Source organism: Dermacentor albipictus, chromosome 9 (assembly GCF_038994185.2).
Source record: "Dermacentor albipictus isolate Rhodes 1998 colony chromosome 9, USDA_Dalb.pri_finalv2, whole genome shotgun sequence".
Lineage (NCBI taxonomy): Eukaryota > Metazoa > Arthropoda > Arachnida > Ixodida > Ixodidae > Dermacentor > Dermacentor albipictus.
The window spans coordinates 104577992-104592718 of record NC_091829.1 but is presented as its reverse complement, the minus strand read 5'-3'; the positions used below and the strand labels follow the sequence as shown (position 1 = coordinate 104592718).

General features: G+C 46.6%; 1 protein-coding gene across 2 annotated transcripts in view; it reads left to right on the top strand.

Moving 5' to 3' along the window:
* LOC135907198 (phospholipid-transporting ATPase ABCA3-like) overlaps positions 1-14727 on the top strand; it is a 354979-nt gene that overhangs the window by 153290 nt on the left and 186962 nt on the right. For both annotated transcript variants that reach the window (XM_065438886.2, XM_065438887.2), the window contains 4 exons: positions 2824-3015; positions 3978-4165; positions 6064-6192; positions 9443-9560. In XM_065438886.2, the coding sequence (XP_065294958.1) occupies positions 2824-3015; positions 3978-4165; positions 6064-6192; positions 9443-9560 (627 nt within the window). The remainder of the gene's footprint in view (positions 1-2823; positions 3016-3977; positions 4166-6063; positions 6193-9442; positions 9561-14727) is intronic.

The following is a 14727-nucleotide window of genomic DNA, read 5'->3' as shown; positions in this document are numbered from 1 at the left end:
GATTTCCCAGTTTTCTTTTAGGACTAGACGCTGAGAGATGCATGAAGTCCAACTTTCCATGTGGCCAGGGGGACAAAAGCTGCGAAGATAATTATCGTTCCCAGCCGGCGGAAAAAGTAAGATTGAATAAAGAACTGTGTGGTAGCTGCGGTAAGCGGGCTTGTTTGTATTGAATAGTTAGAGGCAGCCGTCTTTCCACACAGCTCCACTTGCCAGAATTCTTCTAGCATGCTTGTGTTGCAAGACAGCCAGTTGGATGTTCTCATTTCTGTTTGCATGATTACGCATGTAAGACAGTGAGAATCGGCGCAAAGCTTCTCCCTGACGTGTCGCGGCTGTTGCGTGCGGCGTTGTCTGACAATGGGGTGGATGCATAGGTAACGATGACATCTGTTCCTTTTTCACTCTCGGCTGGCGAAGTGAAGGAACTACTGCTCGATGTGGCTTGGACACTATGAATGCGCTGATAAGGGCGATAATGGAGGATAAGTTCTTGGCACGTTTTTGTACGACATGACATCGTACCACAATTTTGGCACCATGTTAGATTCGCAGTCATCTACAATACTGCGTACGCCATAGCGGCATCTCTTGAAATGCAATAAAAAATGACCAACTCTTTGAAGATGGGGTAAGCGAAGCTTGTCCTGCATGCACCTGACCTTCGCCGGGGTTACGTAATCCACAGGTAACGGTGCCGGATGACTTTGGCCTCCCGCTCCCTCATCTGGGGAACTTCTCTTTTTTCTCGGATTTCCTAAGCTCGGGCCGCTCGAACGGCTTGATCGTCGCGCCCACGGCGAGCCCTTTCACGTGCGATTTCTCGCCGCCACTCGTCGAGGGATGCCTGTTTCTCCGGGGAACGCAGTATGGCGATCACATCCGCTTTCTGAGATTAAAATGAACGGAAATGAAGCCAGTGGGGGAGGAGGGCAGCGCGCGTGAAACCATTTCCTGTCCTTTCCCTCCACGGCGGAAGCAAAATGGCTCTGATTGGTGGCGCGCGTGGCGTGAGTGCGCAACCAATCAAACCACCCTATTGTACGCGCTTTCTCGCTAGTGCTCTGCTATGGGAGCAAGTTTTTTTTTTTTGCCTGACTACACTACCACTGAGACTTGTGAGCCAATACGAGCTTCGCTTGAACAACCACTTTGAGACCCATTGTGCTGACATGGCTGCTTCGGCCCGGACGAGCTGTTCCACGGAAAAAAAAATAGACGCGGTACTTGCAATGACTGCGACCAATGGCAAGACTTTGTTAGCTGCACGCGGCTTGCCACTTACAGAGTCCCCTTCAAAGTAGGCCAACCTTCACAATCATGTTTCAGTGCTTCCGCACAACAGGATCATACCGCCATTATAAATATACTAGAAAAAAGATCGACGAAGTCCTCAAAATAGGCGTTATCTCGTACGTAACGCTGGTGCCAGAACTCGGCATCCGACAGATTGCCGACGAGTGCGGGTGCAGATTCGGAACAGTCGCAAATGTGATGAGAAGCCATAGCTTCCATCTATACCCTGTTTGCCTTCACCAGGATTTAAGTGAGGTAGATCTTGAAAAGCGCGTAGACTTCTGCAGCATGGTGGGGGTGATCGTAATTGATGATGAAATGGAGTTCTTGCAAAAAAGTAATCTGGTCAGAGGAGTTTCGGTTCGGCCGGAATGGCATCATGAGTGTTCACAACGCCCATTATCGGTAACAAAATATAAAATATTGTGGTGGCGGCAACGGAATCGCCAGGTTCGCCGGAGTGTGAATGTGCGGTGCGCCATACTCGGGGACAGGGATACTGGACCTTAGTTTTTTCAGGACCACCTCAGAGGAAAGAAGCACATGCAAGAAATACAAAGTGTTGTCAACAGTGCTGTCTTCAGTCTCCCCCTGAATGACCTGAGCCAAGTATGTTTCCAACATTAAAGGCGCCATCACACTTCACCACCTCTGAAAATTTCCAACGACAGTGGATCTGACGGGCAGGAGCGATGTTTGAGTGTGTAGCATTCGATATGCATATTGAGCAGAATCATTGCCGCTGCACTTGCCCCTCTGGGCAGGCTTTGATTGCAAAGGCGGGGCAATGTGAAACACAGTATCGGATGAGCAGTTGAAAGCACATTGACCATCCGGTCATTTTCTTCGAATTCAGTGACTGATTTCTTGGTCACTAGAAGTAGCTTCTCTTTGTTTTTGAATAAATAACTAATTGCTACTATTAAAGAATTTAAAAAAAGGGATGCTTTCAAAACGTCGATCAGGCACAGCGTGATATCGAGTCAGTACAGTTGCATCTGGAAAATAATAGTATATTTGACTTGGCTTGATTGAGTGCGAGGTAAGCACAAGATTAAAGATTCTTAAAGCAATTCGTTGTCCATGCGGTATGCGGCGAATGTGACCCATTGTTATATTGAACCCGCGGCGCCCTTATAATAATGACGAGTTCATCGCTGACGTGTATGGTTTCTGAAGTCTGGAATACAGTTTAAATGTGCAGTCATACCAATAGTGCACTGTCAAATTTTCTTTCTTGGCAGTTTGCGCATGTGGGCTGAAATGAAGTTCTACATCCTACGTATGTGTGTTAAACTAATGTATTTTACCGAAATGATCTCATGTTACGAAGCTGCATTTGAGAAACTTTTCATAGTTTGATGCCGCGGTATAGAAAATTTTGTTTGCGCCTGTACAGACGTTGTTATAAAGTTTAAAGTTTGCGTTCAGGACATTTTTATTCAAGGAGGGACATGCATATTTGTAGTGTAACCATTGGCCTCGCGCTAATAGAAGTACGACAATTACTCATTGCATTGTTTACAGGTTGGGTGGCGCTAATCGTCGCTATTCTGATAGCATTCGTGGCTCCATCAAAGATCTCAGACTTGACGTGGTCTGTGTCATTGCCCAAGTATTTCATGTACTCAAAAACGGACAAGATTCTCGCATCTCTTCTGCCGACCAGTGCCCTTTACTCTTTACTGAGGATTGTCTCCATCGCCCGAGACTATGAAGGTTTGTAGAGCCTCAGTTATATGCTGTGAAAGTATTCGCAAAAAGTTATCGGTGAACCATTGGTTTCAATCTTCCTCCTAGTGCAAAAGGCTCAGCACTGGCATTTTGATGACATGCACTCTGATTTACTTTTAACCTTACTTTAGATTTACAATCATTATACTTTACATTCTATACTCTGAGTCGCCGCTCCCTTTATAACGCTTCAGGAATTGATGGTGTTTGTAAAAATTAAATAAATGACAAACTGAGCGAGGAATTAACGGCGTTGTTAAAAACAAAAAAGTTCGCAACAAACCTTCCTGTCCATAGGTTGGAAAAAATTTTCCATTTCCGCTCATTTAAATAAAAGCTCCCGAGCTAAAGCTTCTTTCTAAATTACCTGCCGCGGTGGCTTAGCGGCTGTGGGGTTGCGTTGCTAAGCAACAGGTCGCGGGATCGAATCCCGGCTGGGGTGGCCGCATTTCGATGGGGGAGAAATGCAATAGCACCGGTGTCCCCTGCTATGGGAGCGCGTTAAAGATCCCCTGGAGGTGAAAATACAATCCGGAGTTCAAAACTACGGTGTCCCTCATAATTAAATACTGTTTTTGGTATGTAAAACCCCAGAATCCCATTCAGTTCTTCCTACATGAAGTTAGTGGTCGTATACGAATATTGAAAGTTTCGAGTGCCTGTGGAATAGTTTTCACTATTTGATTCATATTGGATTCCATAATTTATTATTCGAAGCGCCCGCATATTCGCTCCTCCGTTCGAATGAGAGAAGCAACAAGTCTGTCGTAAAGTGACAGAGGCGGATATACGTCCTAACACATGTTACAGTGCTCGTGAGCAGTGTAGAGAGAACAGTGCACTCAAAAAATAAAACCCCGCAAGCAGCAGAGGGATGCATAAAGCATGAAACATTACCTGCGCGTCTGCATAGTTCGAAAAATCGCTAATTATTTTTAAAACTTTAGATATTGCAGGAGGCTCATCATGGTTCCTCGTGACCAGGGGAGTACTCGGCAAAGATAACGTCACGATTGGGGAACTTTGGGCATTCATGGTTATCTGCGATGTTGTCATGGCGTTCTTGGCATGGTACCTCTCGAAAGTTCTTCCCTGGAGCACCGATAATCGACAAAGCCCGATGTTCTGCCTTATGGTACAGATCATTGCGTTCTTTGACAATCATTTTAACGCACGTCAAGATTCATTTCATTTTCCTTGAACAAATATGCGAAACTGTACCTAAGACGACACAGCGAGGAATCTGGAACGCAAAGTTTGTTTCGGAACCTGAAAAAATATTATCTTTGAGGCGAGGATGCTGCCGCAGCGTCTTTCTCGTTTCAAATTACGTTCTGCGTTCAATAGATTACAATCTAAACTCAGAGACAATTACAAGCAAATGACACGCAGTCGTTTGCTTCAGATCGCTTCCAAAGCCGAGAAGAGCCATTCAAGTGAAAACTATGGGTAAACTTAGTTCCAGTGAATTTCCATGGGGAACATATTGTGATTATTGGCTGCTGGGGATATGTTGCTTGGAGCACGTGTAGACGTGCCTTAAGTGCTTATATTTAAGACATATCTGCATGGCTTGCAGAAGTGCGGTAAGGTTGAAAAGGAAGGCTAAGCCCGATCCCTCGTGTTTTCAATACGTCCTGAATATCCCCGTTTCAATTTTTGACTCACGAAGCCAGCGACGCATATTTAGGAACATGTGACTAATGCTGCCGCGTTGACATGACTACAGACCCTGCCGTCTGCCCACCATTGAAAAACGTCCTATAAATATTGCTGCAAAATAAATTGAGGTGCCCGCTATTAATTAGGCTCCTAAGGTAAGGCTTTACTTAGTGCTCCTTTAGAAACGACCCAATTCCATTGGCTTCCAACAGTATTACACGTACTGATGTGAAACAATTATGAATGTATTAATTAGTTTTTACTTAATGCGACCAGGTGGCAGGGAGATTGCAGGAGAAGGTCATAGTACGGAGAGACGAAAAGAAAGGGGGTTAACTGAGGGGCCCAATTTTTATTAGTCATATCATAAGAAGTCAACAAACACTGATAGCAAGCACAACATAGGGGAAAATACTTGTGCTTAGTTAATTAAACAAAGAAACGGTAAATAAATAGAAATGAAAGCGAATGAAAAAAACACTTGCCGCAGGTGGGGAACGATTCCACAACCTTTGCATCGACAACCATGCGACAACCATGCGACGGTTGTGGGACCCTTCCCCACCTGCGGCAAGTTGCTTTTTCATCTACTTTCGTTTCCATAAATTTATTATTTCTTCATTTCATTTATTAAGCACATGTAATTTCCCCTAAGTTGTCTTTGGTGTCAGTGCTTGTTGGCTTCTTATGATAGCTTGGAAAGAGTGGCAGAGAAAAATGAGGAAAATTGTTCGACAAGTTTAATATGGGCGTATTGGTTTCTAGAATGACAAAAGCAGGACACAGCTCGGAATTAGATTGCACACAATTGACCGCAGGTAATTTGACCTCGGTCAACTCTAATAATTGCTCAATTAGAATTGTCTGAAAAGTTTTGGCGAGACACCATGAGAAGAAAGGTCGTTTCGTTCTTATTCGAAAACAGGTTGCTTTGAATTATTGGGCCTCCTACCAGTGCCCTATTTTTCGCGCTTGACTTACGAAACGTTTTGACACATTAGAATTTCACCAGTCTGTGGCACTAGTCCCCTATAGGACGACAGTGAAGCTGGCACCCTGTCTTGCAGGGAAAGCAACTTGCGCCGTGCCTGGTCCGGTCACCCTTTTGACGATTTAACGAGCGCCCCTGAGGGTTGCGGCCTTTAGGCCACTGATCGAAGTCAACATGTTTAGCCACTATAACAGCTTATTGAACACTTTTACCGCGGTGATTTGCTCTTTTGGATCATTCGTTGAAAAACTTGCGAACGCACGGTGGCCGAACTAAATTTAGCCGATTGTCTTTCTTTATATAATCTTCCATGTGGGTTACATTTATTTCCATTCGAAGTCGCATGAGCTATGTGTCTGTCGTGTGCTTCACGTTCACAGCCCAGCTATTGGAAGAGCGAAGGCGCCGTAGCCACAACCGAAAAAATGACGGTCAAGCAAGACGCCCAGCGATTTGAGGAAATGCCGCCTGGCAACAAGGCTGTAATCGCCACCGACAATCTGACCAAGGTAAGACATGAGTGGTGCAGGAGAAAGATTTCTTTCCAAGCTGGCTCGCAGTTGGTGATCTGCGCGCATTTGTCGTGAAAACGCTCCTGCTCAGCGGAGACGTTGAGACTGACCCTGGGTCGCCACCCGAAGACCCCGAAAAACGGCAAACTGAATTACTTAAAGTCCCATGAACTCTTAATATACGAGACCTGACGCCCGTAATACCGGGGTAATGGATCTTCTTGGTGATTTAATGAAACCAAGACATGCTTGCCGATACTGCATTTGACCTAAGAGCTAGAATTACTGCAGTGGAATCGCCTGTTGAATCGTTTCGAGGCGTTCCTACCTCAGGAGACATCCAAAATCTAGTCTGGTAGGCTGTTTCAAAGGCTGTTTCGGATGTGCTTACAAGCGCAATCTCCGAGGCAGAGGCAAAGGCGGTTTCGACAATGGTCTCGGAGACTGCTGCGGCCGCAGTATCCGAGCAGGTCTCTGTGGAAGCTTCCGCTGCTGTTTCGGAAGCAGTGCAAATCGAAAACGTGGCGCTGAATTCCCTCCTTGACGATATCGAGGACAGATCGAGGCGTGATAACTTGCTATTCTACGGGGTCTCATTCCCCACGGAAGCATGGTGACATTCCAAAGCCCACGTTTGTGATCTGTTGTCGCGGTATTTTGGCATGGATCTAAGGGACCATGCAGACTGTCGAGCGCACAAATTGGGATCCTTTGTAGCAAGTAAAACCCTTCTAATAAATGGTAAAATTTCGTCCTTGAAGGTCAAAGAGAGCGTCCCGTCACAAGAAAGCTTAAACTAAGGAATGCTAGTGTCTATTTACGTGTAGACGTCTGTAGGGCCACACGTCAACCAAGAAAAGAATGCATACGCCATAGCTAGCGGCCATACGTGTGCCCTTACCGCTAAGAGGCTTATAATTACCAAGTAACCTATGCGTACTGCCTCGCCGCCGAACGTTTTTGTGAACTGCACTTGCCAGTGCACGAACACCTGAGACCACCCATACCTACCGAAATGAATTGTGTGCATGACAGCAGCCCCATGACTGTATATAACTCTCGTCCGCTTTCTTCATAACTATCTGTGGTTCAACCGAAAGGAAACAAAACATCTATGTTCTTTAGAAATACCCGTAGTATGTTAAAGAAGTGTGCGGCTCTAGGTCCATGATTGATTCTTGCTCAGCCGACGTTGTTATTTTCGCAGAAACTTGGCTATCGGCTGCGGAGAAAGACAGGTAAATATTCGATTGCGAAAAGGCTTACAACACGCACAGATATAATCGTGATGTTCGTTCGGGTGGCGGAGTTTAGATTGCTATTAGGAATGCACCAGTACCTCACACCATTCCAGTCGCTTCATGCTTGGAGGTTGATTGTATCCGCGTGATTACGTCTAGTGGTGAAACGGTCTTGTCCGCTTGTTATCGACCCACATCTGCTCGTTATTTCGGTAGTGAGCTTCACGATGTAATTAGCCAGATAATTATGAGGTAGCCTAACATGCCATTATTTGTTTTGGGTGTATGCCGACTTTCATGTTTTATGGGCCAGTCATTCGATAACTGTTGAGCACAGCACGGCAGACTACTGAATTTTCACATCTTTGTCATGAATTTAACCTCACACTGCTTGTTCATATGCCTTACACGCCTTAGCCCAACAGTTGCGAACAACCTTGTTGTTAAAACCGCACCTGATCTTGCCTCGCCACAAACATAATTGCCAGGGGTAAGCAATCACGCGATAACTTTAATTAACTCTGTGGCCGCATGTTTTATTTAGGAAAACTTACAAAATTATTCTAAACTATTTCAAAGCTCACTTTGATTCCATAACAAATGAGCTATATTCTTTTTTGCAAGAACACTTCGCTAACTTTGCTGAACGAGATGTTGATACCTCGAATATGTATACAAGCCCAAGGTACCATCTTTAATCGATTGTTAAGTAACAAAAAAGAGAGTCCTTCAAACCTTCCGTCACCTTGGTTCAAAATACTGCCGTAGTCGAAAGCGGTTAAACCAAGTTTGTGGAGCAAAAGCATGATTTTACTTGATTTGGCAAAGGACGCAGACGCTGTTCGGCGCCATCATCAACTACCGCTTTACAATTGCACTACCAGACAACACACAGACGCTACTCGGCACGGCAGCAGCAGGGAGCGAATGGACCTCCATGATGCGTATCGCTTCAACGCGAACTAAGCGTCGAAACCACAGCGCATACGAAGCTACCAGCACTCGGCGCACTTTGTACACATCGCAGGTCGCATTGAAGATGAATCCCGCGTGAGCGCTCCCTTTATACACATCGCAGATCACTTTCAAGATATGGGCGCTACGCAGCATACGTAGCTGCCGCGGTTGTGGCCGGCTAAGTCCCAGTTTGACCTTGGCTGAGCTTGACGGTCAGGTTTGCGGAGCCAGCGTTTTCTTGGTTTATACCTGGAGTAGTAAAGCAGTCGCTCTAATAACTCTTTAAAGCGACTGCACAGCAACAAGAAGCGGCTGTTTTGATGCGTAGTGTTCACAACACATGCGCTTCGGTAGTGTGAGTGCCACCGCATTGATATCGATTACAACAAGGCAATTTCATAGGTCAAAAAAACATTCTTCGATAGAGCACTGCCTTTGTTACTGCGGTCTAACCCACGAAAGGTTTGAAGCGTTTTTACCGGTACTAAAAGCAAGGCACATTCAACTAACCCTCTGCGATGCCCCTGTTCCTTCCAATCAGTGCAGCACTGCTTTCAATAACACATTTGCGTCGTTTTCCCAGTAGATGGTACATCACGGACCACTGGCATTGAAAAAGAGTACAGGCAACTTTGTCTCAGCGCCAAACGCTTACAATCAAGTCAATAGTGCTCTTTATCCGCCTCACCAAGTAGTCCGGCAGCGTTTGGCAGACCTTTTGTTTGCTCGGAATAAACGCTGAATTGACGCTGCTTCCACGTGAGATGGTCTTCCGTTTTCTCAGACGGGGAAGGAAGAAGCCTGAAATTAAGCAAACCTTCACACTCAAAGGTGTGTTCCGTCTTATTTAACTGTTGCTAATATGGTATTGATGTTTCTCTTCCCCAGCCTAAACTAGCATGGAATAAAACGCAGAACTACTTCGAGAATCGCTGTCACTAGTGCGCGCTTTGCCTTCGTAGCTTTTTTTTTGATAACCACTGAAAGTTGTCTGCGAGTTTAGTATGAAAAAAATTGAAGCTTTCGTTTCGTTGCTGCCCTTTCAACAGGTTTATGGTTACAAGCCAGCACTGAATGGCGTTAATTTGAAAGTGTACGAGACGAGAATCACAGTGCTTCTTGGCCACAACGGAGCTGGCAAGACTACATTGATGAGCATCTTGACAGGTAAGCAGTGGAACTCACCCTAGTAGCACAGAAATAAGAAAAGCTGAAATAAATTACTGTCTACAACACTGACCATAGGCGTAAAATGAAGTAGTTCAATGCGCACCCCCCCCCCCCCCCCCGAAAAAGAAAAGGAAGCCTGCTCCACAACCCGCTTGGTGCATCTGCGTGGCATAGAAATTCTCTCGCATGTCATTGCAGTGCCACCTTCAGTCGTATCAAGTCGATAACTTCTGCTTCCTTTCTCATTGCTTCTCCATAACATTCACGCTAGGGTTCATTTATTAACTCATTTGTATGTAGCGTCCCAAATACCGGATGTCTCTGCCACTACCGGCTGCACCAAGTCAAAGGATTTCCAAGCATCCTAATTAACCTGCGTGGCTTTATGGCACCTTCCATGAATTTGTCCGAATCTGCGATTCCACATGCATGCTCGTTCATCATATTGTCCCGCCAGTCATGCGACTCATTGGGTTTTCCGTCTCGTTGGACACTCGGCCTCGTTGGACATTCATGCTTTGAATGCAATTTCAGGACTCGAAAATTAGGCCGCGAGAGCTTTGAGCAGGTATAAATTCAGTTCGATCACTGGAAGTGGCCGTTGGTGTCACCTTGTCCAACAACTGAAGGGTAGCTTCTTCGTGACGTCACCGCACTGGCACTTGGTAAAGCATACAGCGAAGCTGCGTCTCCTCGCGACGTCTCCTAACAGCTCGGCAGCTGCGGCGTGCGGCCTTTCTGCGCTGCCACCAACGTACGTCGATGAAGTTGCTGGCGTCCGCGCAGGACGGCTGCGGCGCTCAATTTACCTTCATGGAATTTTCTTGTTGCAGGGCCTGCATTAGCTCCGCGTTTGCTAGAGGCGTCTTTTGGTAGTGGTCGCTGCTTTTGAGTTATAGTATTTCGGACGAGGCCACCTAGTGTGTTCAAAATTTTGTGAACTGTGATGAGCTATAAATCTATGGCGGGAAAGACATGTCGAATCAGATTTCTAGCTCTAATCTGGAATGAAGTGGAGTGCTGCCACTTAGTCTTAATGTACTTGTGTTGGATATATATATGTGCATTGGATGTATACATTGGGTGTTCCAAATCCTCCGCCGAGGTTTGTGAGTGGTGGCGCTGGTTAACACCCTGAGGGTTAGTTCAAGTAGTAAAACATAAATGCCCTAGAAAGTGGATGAGAAAACGGCTCCTCGGTACCTCAGTTGGTTGGAGCAGCGCACGCGTCATGCGAAGACGTGGTGGGATCATTTCCCACGTGCGGCCAGTTGCTCTTGCATCCATTTTCATTGCCAATAGTTTCTGATTGGTTTAATTGAAATAGCACAATAAATTTCCCCTATGTTGTGCTTGTTGTCATCATTTGCTGGCTTCCTAGGTTATATATATATATATATATATATATATATATATATATATATATATATATATATATATGTATGGGACGAGAAGAAAGGGGCTTCACCGAGGGACCCGATATTTATTTGTCATATTATGAGAAGCCAACAAACACTGACACCAAGTACAACATAGGGGAAATTGCATGTGCTTAATAAATGAAATAAAGTAATGATTAATTAATGGAAATTGACGTTCTCACGTCACGTTCTCGTCACGTCACGTTCTCGTGACGCCTGCGGCAAAAAAGACATTCCACGTCCGCCGCCTAGGTCTGTGAGTGGGGGCGCTGGCTAACACTCCCAGGGTTCTACTAGTACACATGAATACCCAAGAAAGTGGATGGGGAAACGCCGCCGCGGTAGCTCAATTGGTAGAGCATCGCACGCGACATGGGAAGGTTGTGGGTTCGGTTCCCACCTGCGGCAAGTTGTTTTTTCATCCACTTTAATTTCCATTAATCAATCATTACTTTATTTCATTTATTAGCACATGCAATTTCCCCTATGTAGTACTTGGTGTCAGTGTTTGTTGGCTTCTTATTATATGACTAATATATATGTATGTATATATACCGGGCTCAGGTCCATGACTTTAGGGGCAGTGGCTAGCTGATGCACTCAGGGGCGACAAAGGTTACAAGAGCCATTCAAGGGAAAACATTTAACTGCCTGATACCCCAGAACAACTGGACTGCTGCCTGGTCGGCACTCATCACTCTCCGGCTTCAGACTCTCTGCGCGTGGCACGGCCGCATGATGCAGGCACCAATGTTCATGTGGTGATGATGGCGGCACAGCGGCGCGATCATGCAGCCACCATGCCCATACTGCTGCCTCCGCTGTGGATCACGGATCCATGTACAGGTCGATGAGGTCTTCCATGGACGCTTGGGGCTCAAGTGTAGCAAGGGCTTCCGCACCCGGCGGATGTTCCTGGTAGAAGGCCTCCTCTCGAAGAAGGTGTGGTGGCAGGGACCGAAGGAAAGCAACACCGGCCTCCACGGTTCCTGGAACCGGCAGCTGAAGGCCAGGATTGCGAAGTGCAGCAGTGGCGAGCCTGGCCCGGTGAAGAGATCCCGTTTGATGAGCGCTGCGGGATATTTCTGGAACGCGGCATAAAGGACAGAGTATGCGGGCTTCCTCTCGTATGTAGATTCGAAGCGTCTCGGAGGGACACCTACATGTGAGAAGGCCCTGGCAACGGGGCTGTTCGTGCGATCAAGGGCCGTCCAGGTTGCCACCTGCGGCGGCCACCTGACAGTAAACGGCGAGAAGGAGCACCAGTTGTGTATGCGTCGACACTGGCGGTACTGGCGTTGAGAGCGCGTTCGTACTGAACGACACGGCGCTGTGAGTACCATTGGCATGTTTGTTCCAGCCGAGCATTATGCTATTGCTCCCGAACAGCAGTGATAGCGGTTGTAAGCCGCTTACATCGTGCATTGACTAATTATCGAAATAGGCCGAATGTGACTGTACTAACGTATGGGTTGATGAAAATGAAATTTCCCTGACAGAGATCAAATACGCAGGTTTAGAACCAGTGGATCGGTTGACCGTGGTGCACGTCGCAAAGGCCATTTCCGAGAGCTTAGCATTCCATTCGGTATGATAGGCGGTATACGCTATAAGCAGTGGCCGCAGATTTCTGTGTATGCGTTCGAGTAGGTTAGCTTCTGGATTGTATGGCGCTTTTTTGTTTGTTGCCGAATGCAGAACACGCTTCGCCAGTTGGCAACTCGTGAAGTAGGTGGCGTTGTCGGTAATCAGTTATCGTGGAAAACAAAAACGCGACACGACATCGAGAATAAAGTGCCAAATGTTCCGTAAAATGAGCGAGTGCAATGAGTATAAGTCAACGCACTCCGTAATGTAGTCGGTAACCACTAATAAATAACGTTTGCCCCGCGGAGTACGGGGTAAAGGGTTCATTATGTCACATGCGACAATTTGCCAGGGGCTTTGACTAAGAACTGACTGCATCAAAGCCGAAGGCAGACCACCACGCGGTTTTACTCATTGACAAATCAAAGTGGTTCGTGGATATCGTAAAACATCCTGCTGCATGCATGGCCAAGTAGCAGTCTCCCATAACTTATCGTAAGCCTTGCTGGCAGAACTGTGACTGCATTCAAAGCTAAGTCGCGGAAGTAATTACCGCTGTCCTTCGACTTTTCGGGATCGGTATGCGAAAGGGGGAGTTACCGTCATTCCGGTCAGCTTGTGGAAAGCAGCGAAGCAGTAGGTCATCGTCAGTGAATACATAAGGATCGAACTCACCGATGGTAGATGCTTGCGCGCTGGAGCCACATAAGTGTGTGAGGTCACGCTGGCAGAGGCCGTCTTTGTGTTGTGCTTCGAGTAGGCGCTTTCTGCTGACCAAGGCACCCAATCGTGGGTGCGCGTCGACAGCAGCAACGAGAGAAGGTGGCTCCTGAGAGGAAGAAGGCTTGAGCAAAGGCGCAAGTGAGAGCACACCAGCAACTATGTTTTGTGTGCAAGTGCGATGTTCGAAGGTAAAATGATATTCTTGCATCGTTAATACCAAACGACCAAGACAGCCTTCCAGACTAAATGAACTCTGACATGTCAAGCGCCATGTGGTATGTTTCGACAGTCAAAGAGCCACCGTCCATGTACTTGTGAATTTTTTTAAGCGCGAATACAATGGCAAAGCATTCGCGCTCAATTACAGTGTATTTTTTGTATGGGTGTGGGAGTTTGACTGGTAACTGCAGCTGGGCGAGAGTCATCTTCGAATTCTTGTAGTAACACAGATTTTACACCATAGTCGGCAGCGTGTGTATGCTGCACAAACGGCTTGTTTAAGTCAGCGAGTTTTAGCGCTGTGGTCTCAGCGATTGCACTGGTCAATGTTCTAAATGCGTTGTGCTGAGGTTCACCTCAACTTCATCTTGAGAGAGAGCTTGAAACGTACCGTAGCTCGTGCTGTTATTGCCGCTCCGTTAGTAACTCTCAAGCGCGTATTACGTTGTGCGAGTTGCACTTTACGTGTCTGGCACAAGTGAAAAATGTCATCTCCAATGAGAGATGCTGCCCCTGTATCTAGAAGCGCGGATATCTCCGTGCGTACAACATGTACCTGGATATATCGTACAGAAAAAGACCTAGCAGAGCTACTGCGATCTATGCGGCAAAGGTAAAGGTGAGTTTGCTCACCCTCAGTAATTTCGGCCTCGAGCGATGTTGGTGAGCTCGCTACTACCACGGGCCGTGATGCCTGCGGCAGGATGGATTCCACATCCGCCGCCAGAGTATGAGTGGTGGCGCTGGCTACCACTCCCAGGGTTAGTTTTAGTCATCATCATCATCAGTCTGGCTACGCCCACTGCAGGGCAACGGCCTCACCCATACTTCTCCAATTACGCCGCTCATATAGTAGTTGTGGCCATGTTGGCCCTGCAAACTTCTTAATCTCATCCGTCGACCTAACTTTCTGCCGCCCCCTGCTACGCTTCCAATCCAGTCTGTAAACTTCAGATGAACTTCAGTTTGGCGTAGTTGGTATATACTACAAATCATATTGACCGCAAGAAAGGCGGGGACAGAGGAAGAAAACACATAAAGAGCACGGGCGGTAACTTTCAAGTTACCTTTTGAAAGTTACCACCCGTGCTGTTTATGTGTTTTCTTCCTCTGTCCCCGTCTTTTTTGCGGTCAATATGATTTGCATTCTGTAAACCTTAATGAACACCGGTTACCTTCCCTCCTCATTGCATGCCCTGCCCATGCCCATTTCT